Source organism: Miniopterus schreibersii (genome assembly GCF_964146895.1).
Source record: "Miniopterus schreibersii genome assembly, chromosome: 7".
In the NCBI taxonomy this organism is placed as follows: Eukaryota; Metazoa; Chordata; class Mammalia; order Chiroptera; family Miniopteridae; genus Miniopterus; species Miniopterus schreibersii.
The window spans coordinates 22,893,333-22,913,773 of NC_138108.1; the positions used below are offsets into that span (position 1 = coordinate 22,893,333).

The 20,441-nt window shown below is 34.9% G+C and overlaps 1 protein-coding gene across 1 annotated transcript in view; it reads left to right on the forward strand.

Moving 5' to 3' along the window:
• The window catches only part of TRAK2 (trafficking kinesin protein 2), a 56,322-nt gene that overhangs the window by 19,437 nt on the left and 16,444 nt on the right, over positions 1-20,441 (forward strand). Inside the window, exons 2-9 of the mRNA XM_081142433.1 lie at positions 897-1,167; positions 5,873-6,067; positions 13,560-13,636; positions 15,172-15,288; positions 16,543-16,752; positions 17,398-17,476; positions 18,945-19,075; positions 19,940-20,014. Coding sequence (XP_080998559.1) covers positions 1,077-1,167; positions 5,873-6,067; positions 13,560-13,636; positions 15,172-15,288; positions 16,543-16,752; positions 17,398-17,476; positions 18,945-19,075; positions 19,940-20,014 — 975 coding nt within the window. The 5' untranslated portion in view covers positions 897-1,076. The remainder of the gene's footprint in view (positions 1-896; positions 1,168-5,872; positions 6,068-13,559; positions 13,637-15,171; positions 15,289-16,542; positions 16,753-17,397; positions 17,477-18,944; positions 19,076-19,939; positions 20,015-20,441) is intronic.

The window sequence follows — 20,441 nt, forward strand, 5'->3', positions numbered from 1 at the left end:
TTAAGAAGTTGATGTAGGAAATCATTGATTTAGACAGATGGTTATTTGATGCCTGCATTATTTTACTACTAGATCAGGGATTGGCAAACTTTTTCTATAAAGAGTCAGATAGTAAATATTCTACAAAGCTCATGACAAAGTATTATCTGGCCCAAAATGTCAGTAGTGCCACGGTAGAGAAACCCTATTATAGATTATTCCATTTCATCTCCTTTGTTAGTTTATTATCTGTAATTCTTGAGTTATTTTATTGGCTGCTTTAGGGTTTATAGTACACATCTTTAACTTACCACAGTTTACCTTCAAACAATATGTTACTCTTTCCATGTAATATAAAAGCTTTACAGCAGTGTATTTCTACTTTTCTCCTCCTGGCCTTTGTACTGTTGTAATACATTTTATGTCTACATATATTATAGACCCCACAATATATTATTATTTTACTTTAAACAGTTAATTATCTTTAACATTTTTTTTAACAACTCTATTAACATACACAAGACTGCACATATTTCAAGTGTACAATTTGGTAGGTTTTGACATTCTATACACTTGTGAAACCATCACCACAATCAAAATAATGAACATATTCATCATCCCCAAAACTTCTTCCCTGCAGCATAGTGATTCCTCCTCCAACCCCAGGCAGTCACTGATCTGCTTTCTGTCATTATAGATAAGTCTACATTTTCTAGAATTTTATATAAGTGGAATTATAAACTATGTACTCTTTTTCTGTCTGACTTCTCCCATCCAGCATAATTATTTTGAGATGTATCCATGTTGTGTGTATCATTAGGAAAACATTCTTAATGACAGACATTGCAGGTAATTATACTGCTGTTATTAAAGAGCATGCTGAAGTTCAAAGTCACTTGATGTGTTCTTTGTTTTAGGTCATGACTGTCCAAGGTATGATAATCACCTGAGAGCACTCATTGCTGCAGATGTCATTTGTCCATCAGAAAATACCCATACAGCCAGATCCATCTTTTTATTGAATGGTTTAATGGATTTCCTTTACTCTAATTCATACCAAAGCTGTCCTCCTCAACCAAAGCACGAAAGGATCCTGCATGAATCAATCCCAGAATGCCATTTTTACATCACCAGCAGGTGAAGAAAACCTCATGAATAGCAATCACAGAGACTCAGAGAGCATCACTGGTGAGTCGAGTTTAACAAATATTGAAGTGCTGTTGCTTACAGGATAAAATGCAAATGCCTTAATTCAGCATATAAGATTGCCGTAATGAAACCCTGACCTCTCTTTCCAGCCTGGTCTTCTCAGAGAACAACTGACTTAGTTCATTCACCCCATAGTCTCCTATTATATTATCAAAATCTGCCTTGTGTGCCATTCCTTGTCTGTGTCTGACTCTTCGTATGTGTGGGTCCCCGGTCAGCAGGAACTGTCATACTAGTCTTCCTAACTCCAAAGAGCAAGGACAGAGTTGCTTGTGTTTGTATACCCTGCGAGCACCCGACAAGAATACCCAGCACATAAGAGGTACTCGGGACATACAGAGTATACAAACAGGTGAAGACCTATAAGCCCTCATTTGCAAGGCTAAAGTAAAAAACTCTGAACACCCAAAGTTTTCTCTAAACTTTGGTTCTAAAACTCAGTCCACAAAACCTCACCTGTGCAGCTATTTCTAAACTTCCCTGACTTTAGTCCTACTTATGTTTGCTGAAAGTGTATTAATGTATTTAAGTATGGGGTGCTGCTATATAACCAGTTGGGTGGTGGTTTAACATAAAAATGTACAGTACTACTAGAACTCCAAAAATTCTGAAACCCATCTAAACCCAAAGGTTTTTTTTCCTGTTTTTTTTATTCAGCTTTATTAAGATATCTTTATGATGATACAATAAAATGCACTCATTTTACGTGTGTATTTTGGTTTTGCAAATATATATACTTATGTAAACATCAGTATAATCAAGTTGTAGAACATCTTTATTACCCCCAAAAGTCCCCTTGTACCCAGAACTCACCACCTTTTACCTCTGGCTTCAGGTAACCACTAATTTGCTTTCTGTCATTGTAAATAAAATTTGCTTTTTCTAGAATATCATATAAATTAATCTGTGTCTTTTGTGTCTGGCTTTTTTATGCCGCAAAATATTTTTGAAATTTATTCACATTATGTTATGTGTCAGTAGTTCATTTGTTTTAAATACCTAGTTGCAATGACTCAGCTCTGTTGTAGTAGAAAAACAGCCATAGGCAATATATAAAAGAACAAATGTGATTGTGTTCTAGTAAAACTTTATTTTAAAAACTAGGCAGAAGCAGCAGGCTGGAGTTGGCCTGTGGACCTTAGTTTGCTGGCATCTACACTATCGTCACTTGGTAATGTCAGTGGTTTTTATTTTAGCCATTCTAATAGCTGTGTACGGTTATCTCTTTATGGTTTTAATTTATTTTTCCCTGAGGACTAGTGATGTTGAGCATATCTAGATCTTATTTTGAGTTGTCTACTCAAATCATTGACTTATTTTTAAATTGTCTTACTATTGAATTATAAATGCTTTTATGTATTCTAGATGTAAATTCTTTTTTATTTTTAAAAAAATTTTATTGAATTTCCTGGAGTGGCATTGGGTAATAAAATCATACAGGTTTCAGGTGTACAATTCTATAATACATCATCTGTATATTATATTGTGTGTACACCACCCAAGTCACGTCTCCTCCCATCACCATTTATTCCCCGGTTACCCTCTTCTACCTGCCCCATGCAAGTCCTTTTTCAGATAAATGGGTTGCAAATATTTTCTCCCAGGCTGTGGCTTCCCTTTACATCTTAACGGTGTCTTTTGAAGAACAAAAGTTTAAAATTTTGCTGGAGTCCAGTTTATCACTTTTACAGTTCATGTTATTTGTGTCGTTTCTAAGAAATCTTTGCATACCTCAAGGTCACAAAGATTTTCTCCTTTGTTTTCTTTTAAAAGTTTTGCTTTTAGCCCAGCCGGGCGTGGCTCAGCAGTTGAGCGTTGACCTAGGATCCAGGCGATCAGGGTTCGATTCCCTGTCAGAGCACATGCCCAGGTTGTGGGCTCGATCAATGACTCTCTCATCATTGATGTTTCTATCTCTCTCTCTCCCTCTCCTTTCCTCTCTCTGAAATCAGTAAAGATATATTTAAAAAAAAAAAAAAAAGTTTTTGCTTTTACATTTAGGCCAGTGGTTCATTTGATAATTAATTTCTTGCTTTTGTTCCCTCAAAGTAATGTGTCTTTTTTTCCCTCTCTGCTTTTAAGATTTTCTCTTTGTGTTTTCTTTGTTTACTCTTTTTGAGTAGTTCAGCTTCTTTGACTATGAATTTAGTTTTAATTAAATTTGGAAGATTTTGGCCATTATTTCTTCAAATATTTTTTCTGCTCCCGCCTCTCTCTTATTCTGTGCCATGTATATTAAACTGCTTGATATTGTGATACAAGCCACTGATGCCCTGTTCATTTTTTCCCCCAGTCATTTTTTTCTCTGTATGTCATTTTAAATAGTTTTGTTGCTCTGTCTTCAAGTCTACTGTTTTGTTCTTCTGGAGAATATGTAATCTGTTAATGTAAATCAGTAAACTTTTCATTTTTGGTACTGTACTCTAGTTCTGTTTGCATTTTACAAATATAGAAATATTTTCTGTTTCTCTTTTCATCAAATTATGTTTTCCTTTTAAATCTTTGAGCATATTAGTAATAGCTGTTTTAAAATTGTTGTTTACTAATTTTATCATCTTTGTCATTACTGGGCCTGTTTCTGTTGACTCATTTTCCCACTGCTATTGGATTACAATTCTTTGTGTACTTAGTAATTTTTTATTGAATGCTGAACATGATGAATGTTATATTATTAGATGTTTGGATTTTGTCATCTTCCTTGGAAGACTTAAAGGTTATTTTGGCAGGCCCTTAAGTTACTTACTGATAAGGTGGATCCTTTTGCGGCTTGTTTTTAATCTTTGTTATATGGGACTGTAGATCATACACTAGACCATACTCCTAGTATGCTTTATTCTAGCATTAATTTAACCCCACTACCAGTAAGCATGACCCTTCTAGAATCTTTACTGGTTGTCCCAGCTGTTCATGAGGTTTGTCTGCTCTGGCTAGGTGAGATTCAGACCTCAGCCTTGTGTAGGAGGGTGATGGAATGAAGATAGGAAGATGTGGAGGGAAATTTGAATGTAATGAGGGCAGACAAGTTTTGAGGCCATATTCAGGAGGAACTAGAGAAGACCTTGAACTTAAATGGAGGCAAGGTGGCTGGAAAGAAGTGTGTATGTGAAAGAAACATTTGGAGAATAAAGTGGTAGAGAGGGGATTGTTAAGATTGGACAATCAGAAGAATAGGAGTAGTAGATTATCAGAAATACAGAAGCAAAAGGAAGAACTAGTCTAAAGGATATTCAGTTTAATCTACTAAACTTTGTATTCTCATTTATAAAATTACTTTTTGGAAATAGGGAATTTGTAACCTTGGCTTTTCATAGAATTTCATTAATGCTTATTAGAAAATTTCTAGGAAATAGTAGCTTTTTAAATGTTACTTTGTTCTTCATTTCCACCATACCCTTGAATGCCTAAAAGTCCCTTTTTAATTCTGCATGTATTTATAATCAACTTCTCTTCTTGCAAGTATTACAGTGACCTATATGAGATATATTTGTGGCAGGAAAAATTTGGATAATCGAATGGAATTCATAGAAAGAGAATTTGTAGTTTTAGGGCTCTTATTTAAGACATTTGCTAAGAGCTTCTTTAGAACCATATTTAAGGTTTTAAATGTACCTTATCTTTGTGGTTATAAAGCCACAGCATGTCCTTCTAGGTAGAAAGGGTTGTCTAATAATGTCAGCCTCCTTGTAATTGATTTATTAAATTGTTATTGTTAAGGTCGAGTAGTAGAAATTTACTCTTTTAGGATATGTTTTCACTTTGTTGTTCTTTGCCAGAATTGGGACATGTTTCTTTATACTACCCACAAAGGAAATACTAGATCTCTAAAAAAGTGAGAGGGTTGGTGTGACATCCTGTATTTTCTCTATTTTGAGCCCTAGTATTTTAAGCATATTACAAGGGGTAACTTTCCTTTTCTTGTGACTAAATTTGGGAGGTATTCAGTGATGCACAGTATTTGGAACAGAAATCCAGGAGCACACAAGTAAAGGCAGAGAAGCCTAGGTGAGTTTAGAGATATAAATGAGGTGGGGGAGTTAGAGGTGGGCAGGTGAGAGAGTAGTTGTGTGGAAGGAATTCAGGACTTTGAGTGTACCACATCTTTCAAATAAAAATAATGAAGTGCTTAATTCAGTACCAGTGCAGGAACACTGTGCTGGAATGTTAACATTACTGGTTAATACTTAATCAGTAAATGTTAATTTTTTAATATCTAACTGATTTTTCCAGATTTTGAAGAATCCTCCCACAGAGTTTAAATTCTTTTACTAAAGAACATGTAGTTTTATTTCTTTAGAACTATTTTCTGCTGATTGTTTTGTGCTGTCTTTTTTAACCCAAGCATATAAATTATTTGAGATGAGATCTCTTTTAACCAACACCAAATAGATTAATAAGGAAGAAATAAGAAATTTATCTAAATTTATTTTAAACTTTAAAAACATATACACTAAGCAATATATTTTTAGATATTTGTGGTATTATTTTTACTGTAGAAGTTCCCGTATTAAAGAAACCCAGAGAAAGACCAACTATAGTAACAGGATACATTAGTAAAAATCAGTGGAGAAATGATCTTGGCTAATGTGTCTTTGATTTTCTTTCACAAAGCTAATTTCACTGACTTTTCTCTGTAGCCCAGTAATTGAAATATATCAAATTCATTTACATGGACTCTCTTCTTTAGATGTCTGCTCCAATGAGGATCTCCCTGAGGTTGAGCTGGTGAGTCTGTTAGAAGAACAGCTACCCCAGTATAGACTGAAAGTGGACTCGCTCTTTCTATATGAAAATCAAGACTGGACTCGGTCCCCACACCAGCAGCATCATGCATCTGGTGCCCTCCCTCCAGTCGTTGCTGAAGAGACTTTCCGTTATATGAGTGAGTATTTTTTACCCTTTTAGAGTTTGTCCATTGAAATCATAATCATGAGTATCTTGGTGTTGATTTTTAAAGTGTTTGACATCCCTAGCCATTGTTCAGTGATGATTCCAATTGTTTTATGTCTGAATGCGAACATTTGTCATTCTTGGGACTCTGAGTGTCCAGGGTTGCAAGCGTCCTCAGGTGTTCCCATTCCTCCCACTTTTTGCTTGATACTTCCTGAGACTGAGAAGGGGACTTTTTTTAAAAAAGTAGTGAAATAATTTAAAAATTTATAATTCCTTTGTATCTCTTGACATTTATTGTCCCAGTAGTTTGACATCCCAAGCCATCAGTTCTTTTACTCTTGTCTTCCCTGTTAAACACAGTCACAGGAACTATGTCAGTCATTAAGAAGCATAGTTCTTAGATACATACGTAGTTTTAATAATGCCAAGGAGAAATAAGTGCACATTATATATTAATCTTCATTATTAAGAATTCATAGGGAATATTTCAGTGAAAGGCTAAACCAGATTTGTTCTGAAAATAAGTCTGTTTTACACCAAGCTCTTAGAAATGACAAAATTGAATACTTTTTAAACTAAGGTATGGAGACCTTTTTGCTTTTGGCCTCATTCCAAAGATCTATATTCAGGTTGGACTTACTTTTTTCTTATTGCCTATAAAAATGTAACGTGTATAATAGCTATTATAATATATAATAAAAGTCTGTAAGTTCAGTGTTGATATGTTTGTGAAATTCTTTTCATTTGAATTAGATATGAGGTTACATCATTTCATAGACATTTTCCCAGTGAGTGCTTCAGTGCTTTTAAAGATTGTGCCTGGAGAATGATTGTTGCAAAAGAACTCATTTTCATAGTAATCATTAACTTGCTTTTAATAGTAGTTTTCTAGAACAAGGTTACTCACTGCTCAGAAAAAGAATTCTGAACATTTTTTAAACTTGAATTGGAACATCAAGAAACAAACTGTATTCCCGTCCTCAATAATTTTTTTTAAATAGCTGAATATTAAATAGGGCTCTTAAGGTTTTTCTAACTTTCTAGTTTAAGAGGTTGCTTGCTTGAGATTTTCTGGAAAATGCTTTTTAAGAGCAACACTATTTTTTATTTCCATTTCCCTTTGTTCCATGAAGTTTTAGATTTGTGAGAAGAAAATATCAAACTGAAATTTCATCACAATAAATTTAGTTGGTCATTGTTTTGATAAAGTGGCACAGAAAGTATCCCTTAGTTACATTCTTTGTCCTTTAAGTCACGGGGTATGCAGGCACTGAAGCTAGAAAGATGCCTTAGAGATTTAATGGAGTTATTTTTAGGATGAATTTTAAATACAAAACTGGAAAATAAAAGATAAAGAAATTTCAAAATAATTGGTTTTCAGGACTTTATACAAAACAAACCATAATGTTCAAGGGAGCAATTTAAAACTTGAGATTAATAGGATGATACAGATCTATCCTTCCAGGTTCTGGAAAAAAACTCCTATTCCTTTAGTGGAATGGTGCTATTTTTAGTTTAATTTTAAAATTAAACTATATACTGCATGTTGGTATGCCTAAGATCATGAATCAAATAAACTGGGATTATAATTGGTCCACTAATACTTTATCTTTGTACTGTACTTTAATTTCACTGTTATTTTAAAGGTATCAGTTCTTTGGGTTAACAGTTATATAAATAACTCATATATAAATAACTTGCATTATGAATTTGCACCTTACGAATGTAAAAGATAAGTGACTTACTTTATTTAGCAAATTGACCAACATTTTAAAAAGTAAGATACAAAACATTCTCTTACCCTTTTGCACAGTTTTCTATCCCCTCGATATTTCAAGATTGGTGGTTTTAAATAACTATGTTCCCTGGCAAACCATCCTTGGGTTCAGCTCCCTGGTGCTACTTCAGCCTCTTCTTATCCCTACTTCCTGCACATGCCAGCAAATACTGTGTTCCTTAAAATGAATTTTAACAACCAATAAAAGAAGTGACACATTCTCTCTTATATAACTTAAAGAAATTGAAAGAGCTATGAGAAGAAAATAAAGAAGTTTGGAAGGACACATGGGCAGGGTTTTGGGTTGGGAGCCTGTCTCACATGAATGATACTGGTTGTTCCGTGTAGCTCCCACCAAACAAACCAGAAACAGGTTATTTATTTTTAAAACAGAACACGAGAACAATGGATGGATCCAAAAAACAAAATAATTTCCATCTTAGTCCCCACCATCCACACACAAAGTTTAAGCTACTCAAAAGGTGGTTTTGTATGCAGAACAAGTGACTCCAGGGTTTTTCTTAATTTTTATTAAGAGTGAGACCCAGAGTGAGCTGTGGGGTGAGCAGTGCAATCAGCACACATGACAGAAAGTGCTATTTGTTCATGTAAAGGCTCAAAACAGAAACCTGAGATGCGCTGTACCACTTCCTAATGCATAAGAAAAAGGATAGGGAGAATGATTGATTATATATGTTTTATTTAAGGTATCAGTGTCACTTAGGAATTTGCATAAATTCTTTGCCCCCCCTCCAGATCTAGAAAATCAGAAACTCTGGGGATGGGGCACAGCGGTCTGTTTTGACAAGTCTTTCCTCATGATGCTGATGCACACTCAGATTTAATAACCACTGTCAAACAAAGCTAGATGGCCATTATAAAGTGACATTAATTGGAGACTTTAAAGATTAGGAATACAGTTTTGCAGAGAAATACATTGTAGAAAGTATTACTTGTGGTTGGTAGTTACACTGTTCGTCAAGCTCTGCTCTCAAAAATTATTGACCTATAGTTTCAGGAGAGGAAATATAACTGATAATGTTCAGGAAGCATTAACCGTATTCAGGTCGTAGAGATGAGCAGATATATAATTTCTTAAGTCAGCCTTCTCAACCAGTTCCACAAAAGAATTAAGCCACATTCCCTAAAACATTTATGTATAATGGATTACCTTATCACCTATGCATCATGTGCTAGCTAAGTATTATCCTTGAGAGAATCAAGAAAATTGTCCCTTAAATCATTACCTGTAGGCTTAATTCTCCTGGGAGCCCTGCTGAGAAAGGTTGCCCTAGATGGTATATATCATCAGTCTCCTTTTTATTCTGTCTCAGTTCTTTTGATGGCAGTTGTTTTGTGTTGCAGAAATGTTCTCTATTATAACAGCAAGAGCTGCTGTTATTTCTTAGGGCTTAAAACCTCAAGACTTGTCTGTGGTTGTCAGGAGTTATTGCAGCTTTTACTATACCACGTGGTTGATGTTTTTGAGTTTCATTTTTGTTTTTTGTTGGTTTTTGTTTTTTGGTGTGGGAGGATTGGAGAATAGTGAAAGATTAGAAGTCTTTTTAAAATCTAGTAGTTGTGGTAAAAACTCTAGATCTTGAAAAAAGGACATCTGAGAAAACAAGCATCATCTCATATAAATGAAAGATATCAAAATGGATTAACATTGGCAGTTTTCATCCTGAAAAAAAGTGAGATTGGGGTAGTTGATGCAGAGTAAAGTAAGCATGAGTGAAGTGCTTATGTATATTACCCCCCACACCCATTTTTGTTTTTCATGAACATCAGATTCTCTAAATATTACACCAAAAATGTTAAATATTAACAACCTTCCAAAACCAAGTTACAAAATTGTTCTATTAAAAAAATGTTTATCTAATGTCAGTTATTATCTCCCTGATATATAAGTTTTTTTCAGAGAATTCAGTTAGGGAAGTTCCTATCTGGAAACAAGCAAGAAGCATTGCTAATTTCTGTACTGTTTAACGTATTTCTAGTTTAACAGCTGAGAACTGAAGGGAAAATAGGATTTGATAGGAATGATTATAATGAAGTCAGCCTGCTTGACTGTCTCTTCATTCCTGGTTAGAGAATTGCAGTGAATAATCAGTCTATGGTTTTAGAAGCATTTAATCACAATGCTTAAATGCCAAGAGAACACTTGAGAGCTTGGCCTTGAATACTTTTGAAACCATCCCAAGCAACATGTCTTTATCAGGAGTATTGTGATAAGGAAGAGAGGACAGAACTCATTAGGCTGCAGAGAAGAATCCATTTTGTTCCTTCCTATATGTTTTGTGACTGACATCAATTGAGCAACTCTGTAATTGAGCTGGCTCAGCTTTTGGGGCTTGGTAATATATAGACTCCTTCACATAAAACATAAGAATTGGAGAATTCTGGTTGCTTTATCTAACTTCTTTGCCATAATAAATTTTTAAGCATTTAAGGTTAATCAAAGAACTTATATGCATATATGCATGACCCATAGACACAGACAATAATGTTGAAAAGGCCTGGGGAGGGGGAGGGGGCAGATGCCGGGTAGAGGTGATCAATGAGGGGAAAATGGGTACATCTGTAATATTTTCAATAATAAAGATAAATTTTTTTCAAAAATTAATTTTTGCTTTTTGAAACCTCTTAAGAGCTGCTTTTTTTTTATTGCAAAGATAACATTTGTTCTTCATAGAAAATGGGCAAAAAAAATGAAGCACAAACAACAGATCAGCTATAATTTCTACCCAGGGATAACCACTGTTAGCATTTTAATCTATATCCTTCCAGCCCCTCTTGTATATAGATATGCTCACACTTTAAAAAACAATATTGGGATCTATGCTGTTTTGATCTTGGTGGGACTGGTAGAAACAGCAGGATGGTGTTAGAGCCCCTTACTGGGAATGAGCAGACCCAAGTTTTATCTTATGACCTTGTGAAATGGGGGTTGTATCACCTCATTATTATCCTGGCTTTGCCACTAATGTAACACAGTCTCAGTCAAGATTCCTCATATAAGAAAATAAGATCATTAAACGAGATTAACTTCTTAAGGTTCAGCTTTAAATTCTCAGACTATGACAGATGGTAAGCATTTATAGCAAATTCATTTTAGTTTCACCTCACTAAAACATGTTTTATTCTAAACATTTCTCTTACGTATTACTGTGTCCTTCATTTTCTCTTCCTCTTTCGTCTCGTGTGACTTGTAGCTCACAGCTGTTTTTACATCCTTAACTTACTGACTTTGCTTCAAATTAAATCTGCCACTTAATTTTTAACTGTGCACATAATATAAGCCATGTCATGTATTTTTTAAATTAGTTGTATAAAAATTGTTTTTAGCTGAGTCTTATTATTCTAAAAATAAAAGGCCAAGGAAAGAAACAATAAGCATTTATTTGAGATCAGAAAGAATAGTTGTTCAGGAAGCACTGATTCAGGCAGATAGTGTTCCGATTATGGGGTGAAGGCAAGGGGTTTTTATGAGAAAGGGAAGGGAAGTAATTACATGAATAGAAGGAAGGAATTTCTATTAATGCTAATAAGCCAAGGAAGGAATTTCTGTAGGTGCAAATAAGCTAAGTTATTCTTTAGCTATACATGGTGCTAATTCTAAAGAATCTCCTTAAATTTTTAGTTCTGTAGTCAGGAGGTCAGCTATCCTGTTAGCTTTATAAATAGTTATTTGGAAGACAATGCTGCTGTGGCCCAGTCTAGCCCAGTCCAAAGGTTATTTTGCTCAGTTCAAACATTGCAGTGCAGTTCCTCTGGGATGGCTGCCCTGACTACACTTTAAAATGGCTCCATGTATGCCAACTTTTCAGTCTCTAGGATTCCTGGTTCTTCCTTTCAGTGTTGATCCTGGACCTGTTCCTTTCATCCCTAGCTCCACATCACAACACCTGGGCATCTTACTACCTGTGCCCTGGGTTGCCTCCAAATCAATTACATCAGACTCTGGAGCTGAGACCCACTGCCCTAGGTTAAATTTGGTTTTGCAGCTATTGGCTGGTTTTCTGTGATTAGTTTAGAGCATAGATATGTTGATTTGATTTTGTTCCCCTCTCATCTTATTATCAAGACCAGAAACAGAGGAGACTACACACTGTATCTGCCTTATTTTTACTCCTTTGTACCTGCTATGCTACTAAACTGTGAAGATTTCTTAGGCGCCAGAGCCTGTTTCCATTATCCCTGTGGTTAAATTATGGAGCCAGTTTCTCTGCTTGTAAATATAAATTCTTTTGGAGTAAAAATGTTTCTTTTTAGTTTTTTGTTTTGGGTAGTTTTTGTTTGTTTTTTAGTTTTCTAATATTCAGTTTAAAACTTTTTTTTAAGCCATCTCCTAATACCATTAGTCCAGCATTTTGTTGTACTTTTAACTAAGAATAAGATTATCATTAATAATTAAGGTCTAGGCAATTCCCAGATTCACTTTAAGCAATGATGCTAGGAAGAAAAATTAAAAGCTCAGATAAAGTAAACATGTCTAATGATGTCTTTTGGGCAACTTCAAGTATTAAGATGGGACTAAAGAACTACAAATAACTTAAATCATAGTATCTGCTGCCAACTCAGTGAATTGTTTGCAGAAAATTTAAAACCAGGGCTACTTCATACATACCAGTTGTGTTTAAAGAGTAATAACTGTAATTAGTTGTATGATACTCAGAAGTTTTGCTCAATAAATTATATTTGAACCTCCTAATAACCTTGTGAGATGAATGTTATCACCTCCATATTATAAATACAAAATCTGAATCTCAGAAGGGTTAAGTGACTTGGTCAAGCTCACTCAAACATGTGAATTCAGCTTCTCTGCTCCAAAGTCTCTTATTTTTTCTTCAAGACAAACTATTTGTAAAAGCCAAAGTCAAACACAAATCTGTATTATGTAGTGTACTCCAAAGTGAAAAGATTCCCTTTGTATTCTGCATCATCTTTAGCTTAAAAAGATATTGCTTATTGTGACTGTGGAATCACTGGAGTCATATTTGTCCTTCTCTTTGGAGCTAACTTATCCAAGTGCATTGGCAGTTCCTGAGTTTATGAAATGCAGAAGTACTGGGCTTGAATTATGCAAGTAATAATATAGTATACAATGCATTTTTATAGCATTGGCGTAGATATGAAGATTATAATGGGTTTTTAATTAACCTAGAAATGATTATGGTTCAGAACAGAGCTACAAAAAGTCCTACAAGTCCTATTCCTTGTTTATTGATATTAACTCATGATAGGTGGTGATATTCAAGATAATCACAACAGAATTCTAGTTGAGCTCCTTTGTAACAGTATAACCTCTCATAACTCACCCCTCAGTAACTTTAATTTAGATTAGGATATAAAACAATTGGTCATTTAATGCATTCTCCCAGCCCACATTCTCTAGTGTGAGTGGGCCACGGTTCTAATCCTACCAAGGGGGGAGGAGAGAGTCAGGAGATGACTGCCTTGTGATCATTTGATACTTTCTTAATTTATTGTATGACGTACATTTGTTTGTAATAATTAGTCTATTTCCAGATTGTCTGATACATGAAACATTTCCTTCCCCTTTTTTAACATATATTTTTATTCTCCTAAATGGCTTTTTGTAAAAGCCTGGATTTGTTGTTGTTATCATTCATTTCTTATGAATAGTTAAAATGATCTGTTATTTCTGAACCCTACAAACAGTTGTTTTTAACTATCTTAGTTCTAGGCACAGACAGGGTGGAGCAGATGACCAAAACTTACAATGACATCGACATGGTTACACATCTCCTGGCAGAGGTAGGAATATATCTTTTTCTTTCTCCAGTACAAGAAACTAAAACTTGAAGATCATTTGGAATCTATCAAATTTTTATATAAAGTGAAAAATGATGATATCTTTGTCGTGGGTTATTTTGTCTAAGGTTGTTACAATTGAAACAACTGGCATTCCAAAACAGAATGGTCCCTGAAGTTAATTGTTATGAAGTTGTAGAAGATTTAGGGAGTTTTTTGTTTGTTTGGTTTGTTGTTTTTTTATTATAGCAGTGCTGGCTGGCTTCCTTGTCCTAAAAAAGTAGATGATGTCACTTAACCTGGAGCAGAACTGCCTATTCAAGAAACAGTTCCATTGCAAATCTACACCTGCAGTTTGGAGCATCTTTCCAAAGATTTTTGCTTTCAGTTTGGGTTATTTTTTGAGCTCACTTTGTCCATGACATTTTTAATATGTATAGTGTATCTTTTCCAATTGGTAGTCATAGAGGTGTCTCCTTAGACTTCGATTTCCGTTAATCTTATGGAATTCTTTCTTTTTGAAGTATCTCTTCTCCCTTCCCCTTCAGCTCCCCAGAATGATTTTGTATATGCCACTTAGCCTACACTGACAAGGAGATTTGCGGGCTTTGAAATTTTGGAAATAACCCATCCACCTGTTTGCATGTACTATGGAGCAAAACAACAGAAGTTTAATTTTATTTATAGTGATTAATGTAAGCAGAACCCACACTCATATATAAGGCAGTTAAATGTATATTGACAGTTTTCCATCCTACAGAATACAATCCTTATCACCACCATGTAGGTGGGATTTCTGTGTTCTTATTAAGCATCACCACGTACCCAGAAAGAGTAACTCGTGTTTTGCTTGGCCTTTCTGTACATACCCCTGCATCATTACCACCAACTTCTGTAGACTCCCATTTTTTCTAACCTCTAAACAGAACCTTGTAGCTTCAAAACTTTCAGTCCTTTTTCCCCTATTTTGTTTCATATCATCGTTCTTGTGCTGGTTGACAATAGGGCTCTTGACTGTGCTTTCCTCCAAGCCTCTGGCTCTCAGTGCGTATTATCTTTGCCCTAAATGAAACTTTTTAGCATACCTACTTAATCTTATCTTAAATACCTAATTCTGTATCATTACCATCCTTGATAGGCAGATGCATTCAGTAGATATTTGTTGGGCCTTTCCTGTGTACCAGGCCCTGTCCTCAGTTTTAAAGACTCCATTGATTTTTCTAATTCCCTAAAGTTGTAAGTGTAGAGGTTGGGTTGCTGAATCCTAATTGATAGGGTTGATTAATCAATAAATTTCACTTGATATCAAGAAAAGAAATGCCCTCTTGCATTTATAACTGTGGTGGTCATCCATTTGACCAACATATATTAAACATCACCTGTGTGCCAGGCTTTCTGTTTATTTGGTATCTGGGTGTTAAAATGAATCTTGATATTTGTAGAATGTTGCTTTTTGTGTTTAGCAAAAGTAATTGCAAAATCTCTAAATTATTAATTTTGTTGGTACTCAAGGAGAAGTGTATTTTGTATTTTAACAGAGGGATCGTGATCTGGAGCTAGCTGCTCGAATTGGACAAGCTCTCTTAAAGCGAAATCATGTCTTGTCTGAGCAGAATGAAGCCCTGGAGGAACAATTGGGACAAGCTTTTGACCAAGTAAGTCTTTGATAAGTACTTGCAGCATGAAATAATTAGATATTGGGCAATGGAAAAATTTATTTTCCTGGGTGTCTCTGAATTGATGACAGTAAGTAGGTAAGTAACACCAGTACATGTGGACTTTTTTGGCAGCCATTGAACTAACCAGTAGAGGAATGAAATGATGCTATACAGAGGAGTGCTTATGTGAGTCTACCTTGGTCAATATAAAAGTCTGTATTCGGTACCTGTAGTACTTCTGGCACCCTGTGTAGATTCTAATATTTTATCCTTGCACCTTTGTGTGGACTTTGTACATGATCTTTTCTTAACTTTATTTTTAAAAAATATATCCCCAGCCTGGCTAACATGGCTCAGTGGTTGAGCGTCAACCTATGATCTAGGAGATGGAGGTTCGATTCCCAGTCAGAAGGGCACGTACCTGGGTTGTGGGCTCCATCCCCAGTGGGGGGCATGCAGGAGGCAGCAGATCAATGACTCTCTCATCATTGATGTTTCTGTCTCTCCTTCTCCCTTCCTCTCTCTCTCAAAATCAGTAAAAACATTAAAAAAGTCTTATTAAAAAAAATAATAAATACCCAAATGAAATATCTTTAGTGAAAAAGACAAACGAAAGGAAAAGAAATTTTTGAAAATGTATTTATTCCTAAGCAATAAATATTTTTATCTAGAACTACTTTATGATTAACCTGAATAGTTAAATTTCAGTTTTTCTGTAATTTATTATTTTTATCTAGTTTCATTTATATTTTATAAGTACATTATATTTAATAACATTTGAGCCTGTAGGTTAAAAATATGTATTCCCCAGAACTAAAGTTAGGGAGTGATGCAGTTATATAGCTTAAAAGTACCAACCTTTAAAAGGATGAGAATTTGAAGTACGCATCCATTCTGAGAGTTTGAAGGTTCTTCAGTTTTGTTTTTAACTGTGAATGTATCATTATCTTATGTGAAATTTCCTCCTATATTTCTATTATATAGAATATGAAAATTGGCTTTCCTTCTCACCTAGTATAGAAAAAGCTATATTTGTTGAGTTAATGCTCTAAAATTATAGTTCAGGAAGTATCTGAGGTTTATTATTCTCTTTTTAGCACTTGCTACTTTAGTCAGTAAAATCTAGCAGCTAATTATATTATTTTGTTATATGGTGAGAAATAATTGCTCCATGAATTAAAAGTTATATTACATATATTAAATAATACAAAATAAAGGACATCTTATAAATCAAGGCCTTTTGCTGTGCAGGTTAATCAACTGCAGCATGAGCTATCCAAGAAAGATGAGTTACTTCGGATTGTGTCCATTGCTTCTGAAGAGAGTGAAACTGATTCCAGCTGTTCTACACCTCTTCGGTTCAATGAGTCCTTCAGCTTATCTCAAGGCTTGCTACAGTTGGACATGCTGCAAGAAAAGCTCAAGGAACTGGAAGAAGAGAATATGGCTCTCCGATCCAAGGTACATTCCACCTAATTCCCAATTCCTTTTACCTTAAAGGCTATACGGTTTAAAGCCAGGTAGTATTGAGGTGAAATGTGGCGTAACTAAAGATTTGCTGTTGACATTGTAATTAGGGTGGCAGCCAAGACACATGCATTTATTTGCCTTCTGTTGTTTCTTAGGTCCCACTGAAAAGTGGATAATAGCAAGTTGACAGATGAAATAGAGAAAGCCACAGCATAGAATATGTATCCTGTGGAGTTTAAACAAATAACTAAATAAATGCAACTGTGATAAGAGCTATGTTGGAAAATTACAAGGCTCCTTGAGCTCGTATGATGGGGGTGGGGGTGAATCAAAGAAGCCCTATTTAAGCAGTGATATTTTTGCTGAGGTTGGAGATTAGCCAGCCAGAGATGTGCGTGGGGGTCTGGGCGGTGCAGGGATGAACAGGTGTTTACAGAGACCCCGAGAGGAATGAGGGGAGAGATTCGTCACATCCTTTTCCATACCTTTATTTTATGGTAGATAAAGCATAATGTGGTTTTTTTTTCCTTTGTAAGTGATTAACTTTTATCTTCAAATGAGAGTTAAATGGCTTTTTTTAGTTAATACTGTAAAATAATTAGAAGATACCACTTTTTCTTTCTTTCTTTCTTGAAGGCTTGTCACATAAAGACAGAAACTATTACTTATGAAGAGAAGGAACAACAGCTTGTCAGTGACTGTGTTAAAGAACTTCGTAAGTATTAACATACTTGGTTTGCCTTTGGCCAGTTCTTTGGTAGGATATGTCCAACTCAGAAATTAGATCCATGGTTTCAGTAGAAACATCTCAAGAAACAGTATTAAATAATTACTGAAGATTTTAGAATATCACGTTGAGCCCACAATTCTAAATAAAATACCATATGAACTTCTCAGAAATATATTTGTTTCATTTGCCATCATCATTAAGTGAAGGCCTATATTTCTATCAGTTATAGCATGTTAGAATGAAAGAAACCAAAGCTCTTATTTTGTTGATGAGGAAATAGTCCTGTAGAGAATGTGATATGTAAGGATCAGAAAATAATAGATAAGTGGCAGAGCCAGGTCTGCCATTCAATGAGTAACTTATTAAGTGCCAATTATGTGTCTATAAAGGAATATATTTTGATTTGATGTAATGTTAACTAAAATAATTTTAAAATAAATTAGGAAAAAATCAGCTTTACTAGAGAAAGATATTTAATTTCTCTATAAATATATAGCCTTTTGCGTTAAAAGAAAAATGTAATGTCACATCAGTACGTTTGGGCTGTGGGCCTCAGAATGTGATAACTTAGACTAACATAATATTAGAGAACTAGAAGGAATGTAAATTGAATATTCTCCGTCAACACTATCATTACCCACCCTTTACACTTTAAAAAACAAAGAAGAAATTACTTGCCCAAGAGCTCAGATTCAGGTCTCCTTCCTTCCTTGTTGCCATCCTATTAAATGTTATAGGCTTTCTGTCAATTAACAAATAATTTTATATGACACTGAGAAATAGTTCTGCCACTTGTGTTTAGATATCAAAGTTTTTATATGAAAAAAAGACTTATTTCCCCAGTGGAATTCTTAAGGTTTTATTTTCTGTGCATTCAAGAATGCTAGGCTGTAAGAATTGCTTTATAGGCCCTACTCAGTTTGCGAAGTATTCCAGGAAAACACTCTCCTACAGAAGCATCTCAGTAGCTTTATCAATAGGTTCAACAGATTGTGACTGCTCCATTCTAGAAATGTTCCTGTGTTAGATTTGTTAAGTTTAATTTTCATTGCTTGTGGGAGTTTATTTACATCCCTGAAGAGTTCTCAAAGACATAAATGAGATTATGTCTTGGCACTTGCAAAGATACATAATTCATCTGTATCTTTTCAGCCTACTTGTCCTTCATAAAGAGGAAGATTTGAGCATGTATCTTTTTCATAATGAAAAAGATTGATGCAGAATCTTTAGCTTGCCTTTATAAGTCATTTCTTTTTAGCTTTATTGCCTCATATTCAATTCCTAAGATTAGCCTATTTCAGAAGAATCTTTATTTTTTAAATTTATGTTAAAGAAAAATGTTATCTGTAGTAGTCCAGTGCTCGTTACAAAACAGTATTTGGCCCACAGGCTATAGTTGCCACCCCCTACCCTACATTTATATTAATTTTTAAAATTCTTATTTGTTTTCAAGGTGAAACAAATGCTCAGATGTCCAAAATGACTGAGGAATTGTCTGGGAAGAGTGATGAACTGATTCGATACCAAGAAGAGATCTCCTCTCTCTTGTCTCAGATTGTAGATCTTCAGCACAAACTTAAAGAAGTAAGTTCATTCTTTCATTCAGCAGATGTTTGTTAAGAACTGACCTAGTACCATGCACTGTGCTACGTGCTAGATTAAGAAAAATAAATACAGTCCCTGCCCTTTCAAAGTGCTTTAAACTAGTTACTGTTTTAGTCTTGTCTGTGTCCTGAAGTATGAATAACTACTTTCAAGTCATTATTTCTCTCCATAATGATACCTAACCCAGGTTCTGCTGCCTGCCACTCAAAAACCAATAATCAAGAGATGGGCTGGTAGAAGGAAGGTAGGTTTATTTAAGAGCCAGCTGCCTGAGACTGGTGGACTTCTGTCACCAAGACCGTCTTAACAGTTGGACACAGGCAGGGGTTTTTGTAAGGAGGGAGGAAAAAAAGAAACAGAACAGAGGAATCAAAAGGAGGGGGTTGAGCGTTTTCCATTGAGGGGACTACATGCAAGCCAACACAGTCTGTTCAGATATCTGGTTGAAGGTCAGCAAATCTCCCGAAGCTGGAATGTCTAAAGGTCTGAGTCTACTTCTTTTGCAGTTCCCAGAATTCTTAAGCAAACAGACTGTTTATCTGCAGTCACATATTATTTAACAGGTCATCATTTGTAGAAATAATGTTAAAAGAATGGTTATAGTAAAATGGCGTCAGATCTTCCTCAGAAAGTTGTGATGTGAATTATTGACTCATGCTCATTGTCCTCTGAACACCTTGATGGATTTTGTATTCTGCCCATTTTATTGCTCTTATTTGGCTTTTGGAAGGTAAGCTTTTTATAGGCTCTACATAGACTATACCCCTTAAGATGTCTTCAAAAAGAGAGTAGCCTCTATTTTATATGGGAAGGCTTCACATGTCTCTTTTAATATGTTGTTAGCATGTGATTGAAAAGGAAGAACTGAGACTTCACCTACAAGCTTCCAAAGATGCCCAGAGACAACTGACATTGGAGGTAATGAAATCTTCCATTATCTTGTGTGATACAGGAGGGGGAGCAATGAATAGTTTCTTTGATCTTTGTGAATAAGATTTAAAATAAGAGAGGGTCAAGATGAAAATATGAGAGCTAAAAAGTAAAGCATTTAAAAAATTCTATCTCTGAAACCAATAACATGGCAACATCCTATTGAATAATGGGGAAAACCTTGACTTTTATAAGATTATTTAGGAATATGTGACATTTTAGCAGTTTACCTTAACTACCTCAACAGTTTTTTAAATGTCAGGAGAAATAGCAAAAATCTCTTAGTTGGTATCTACATAAAAACTCTATATATTAGATATAATTTAGTGGTTCTTTAGCAAGCAAAAGAGTCACCTGGCAGAGTGAGTTTTAAATGGAGATTCCCAGGCACCATCCCTAAAAGTTTCTAATTCAG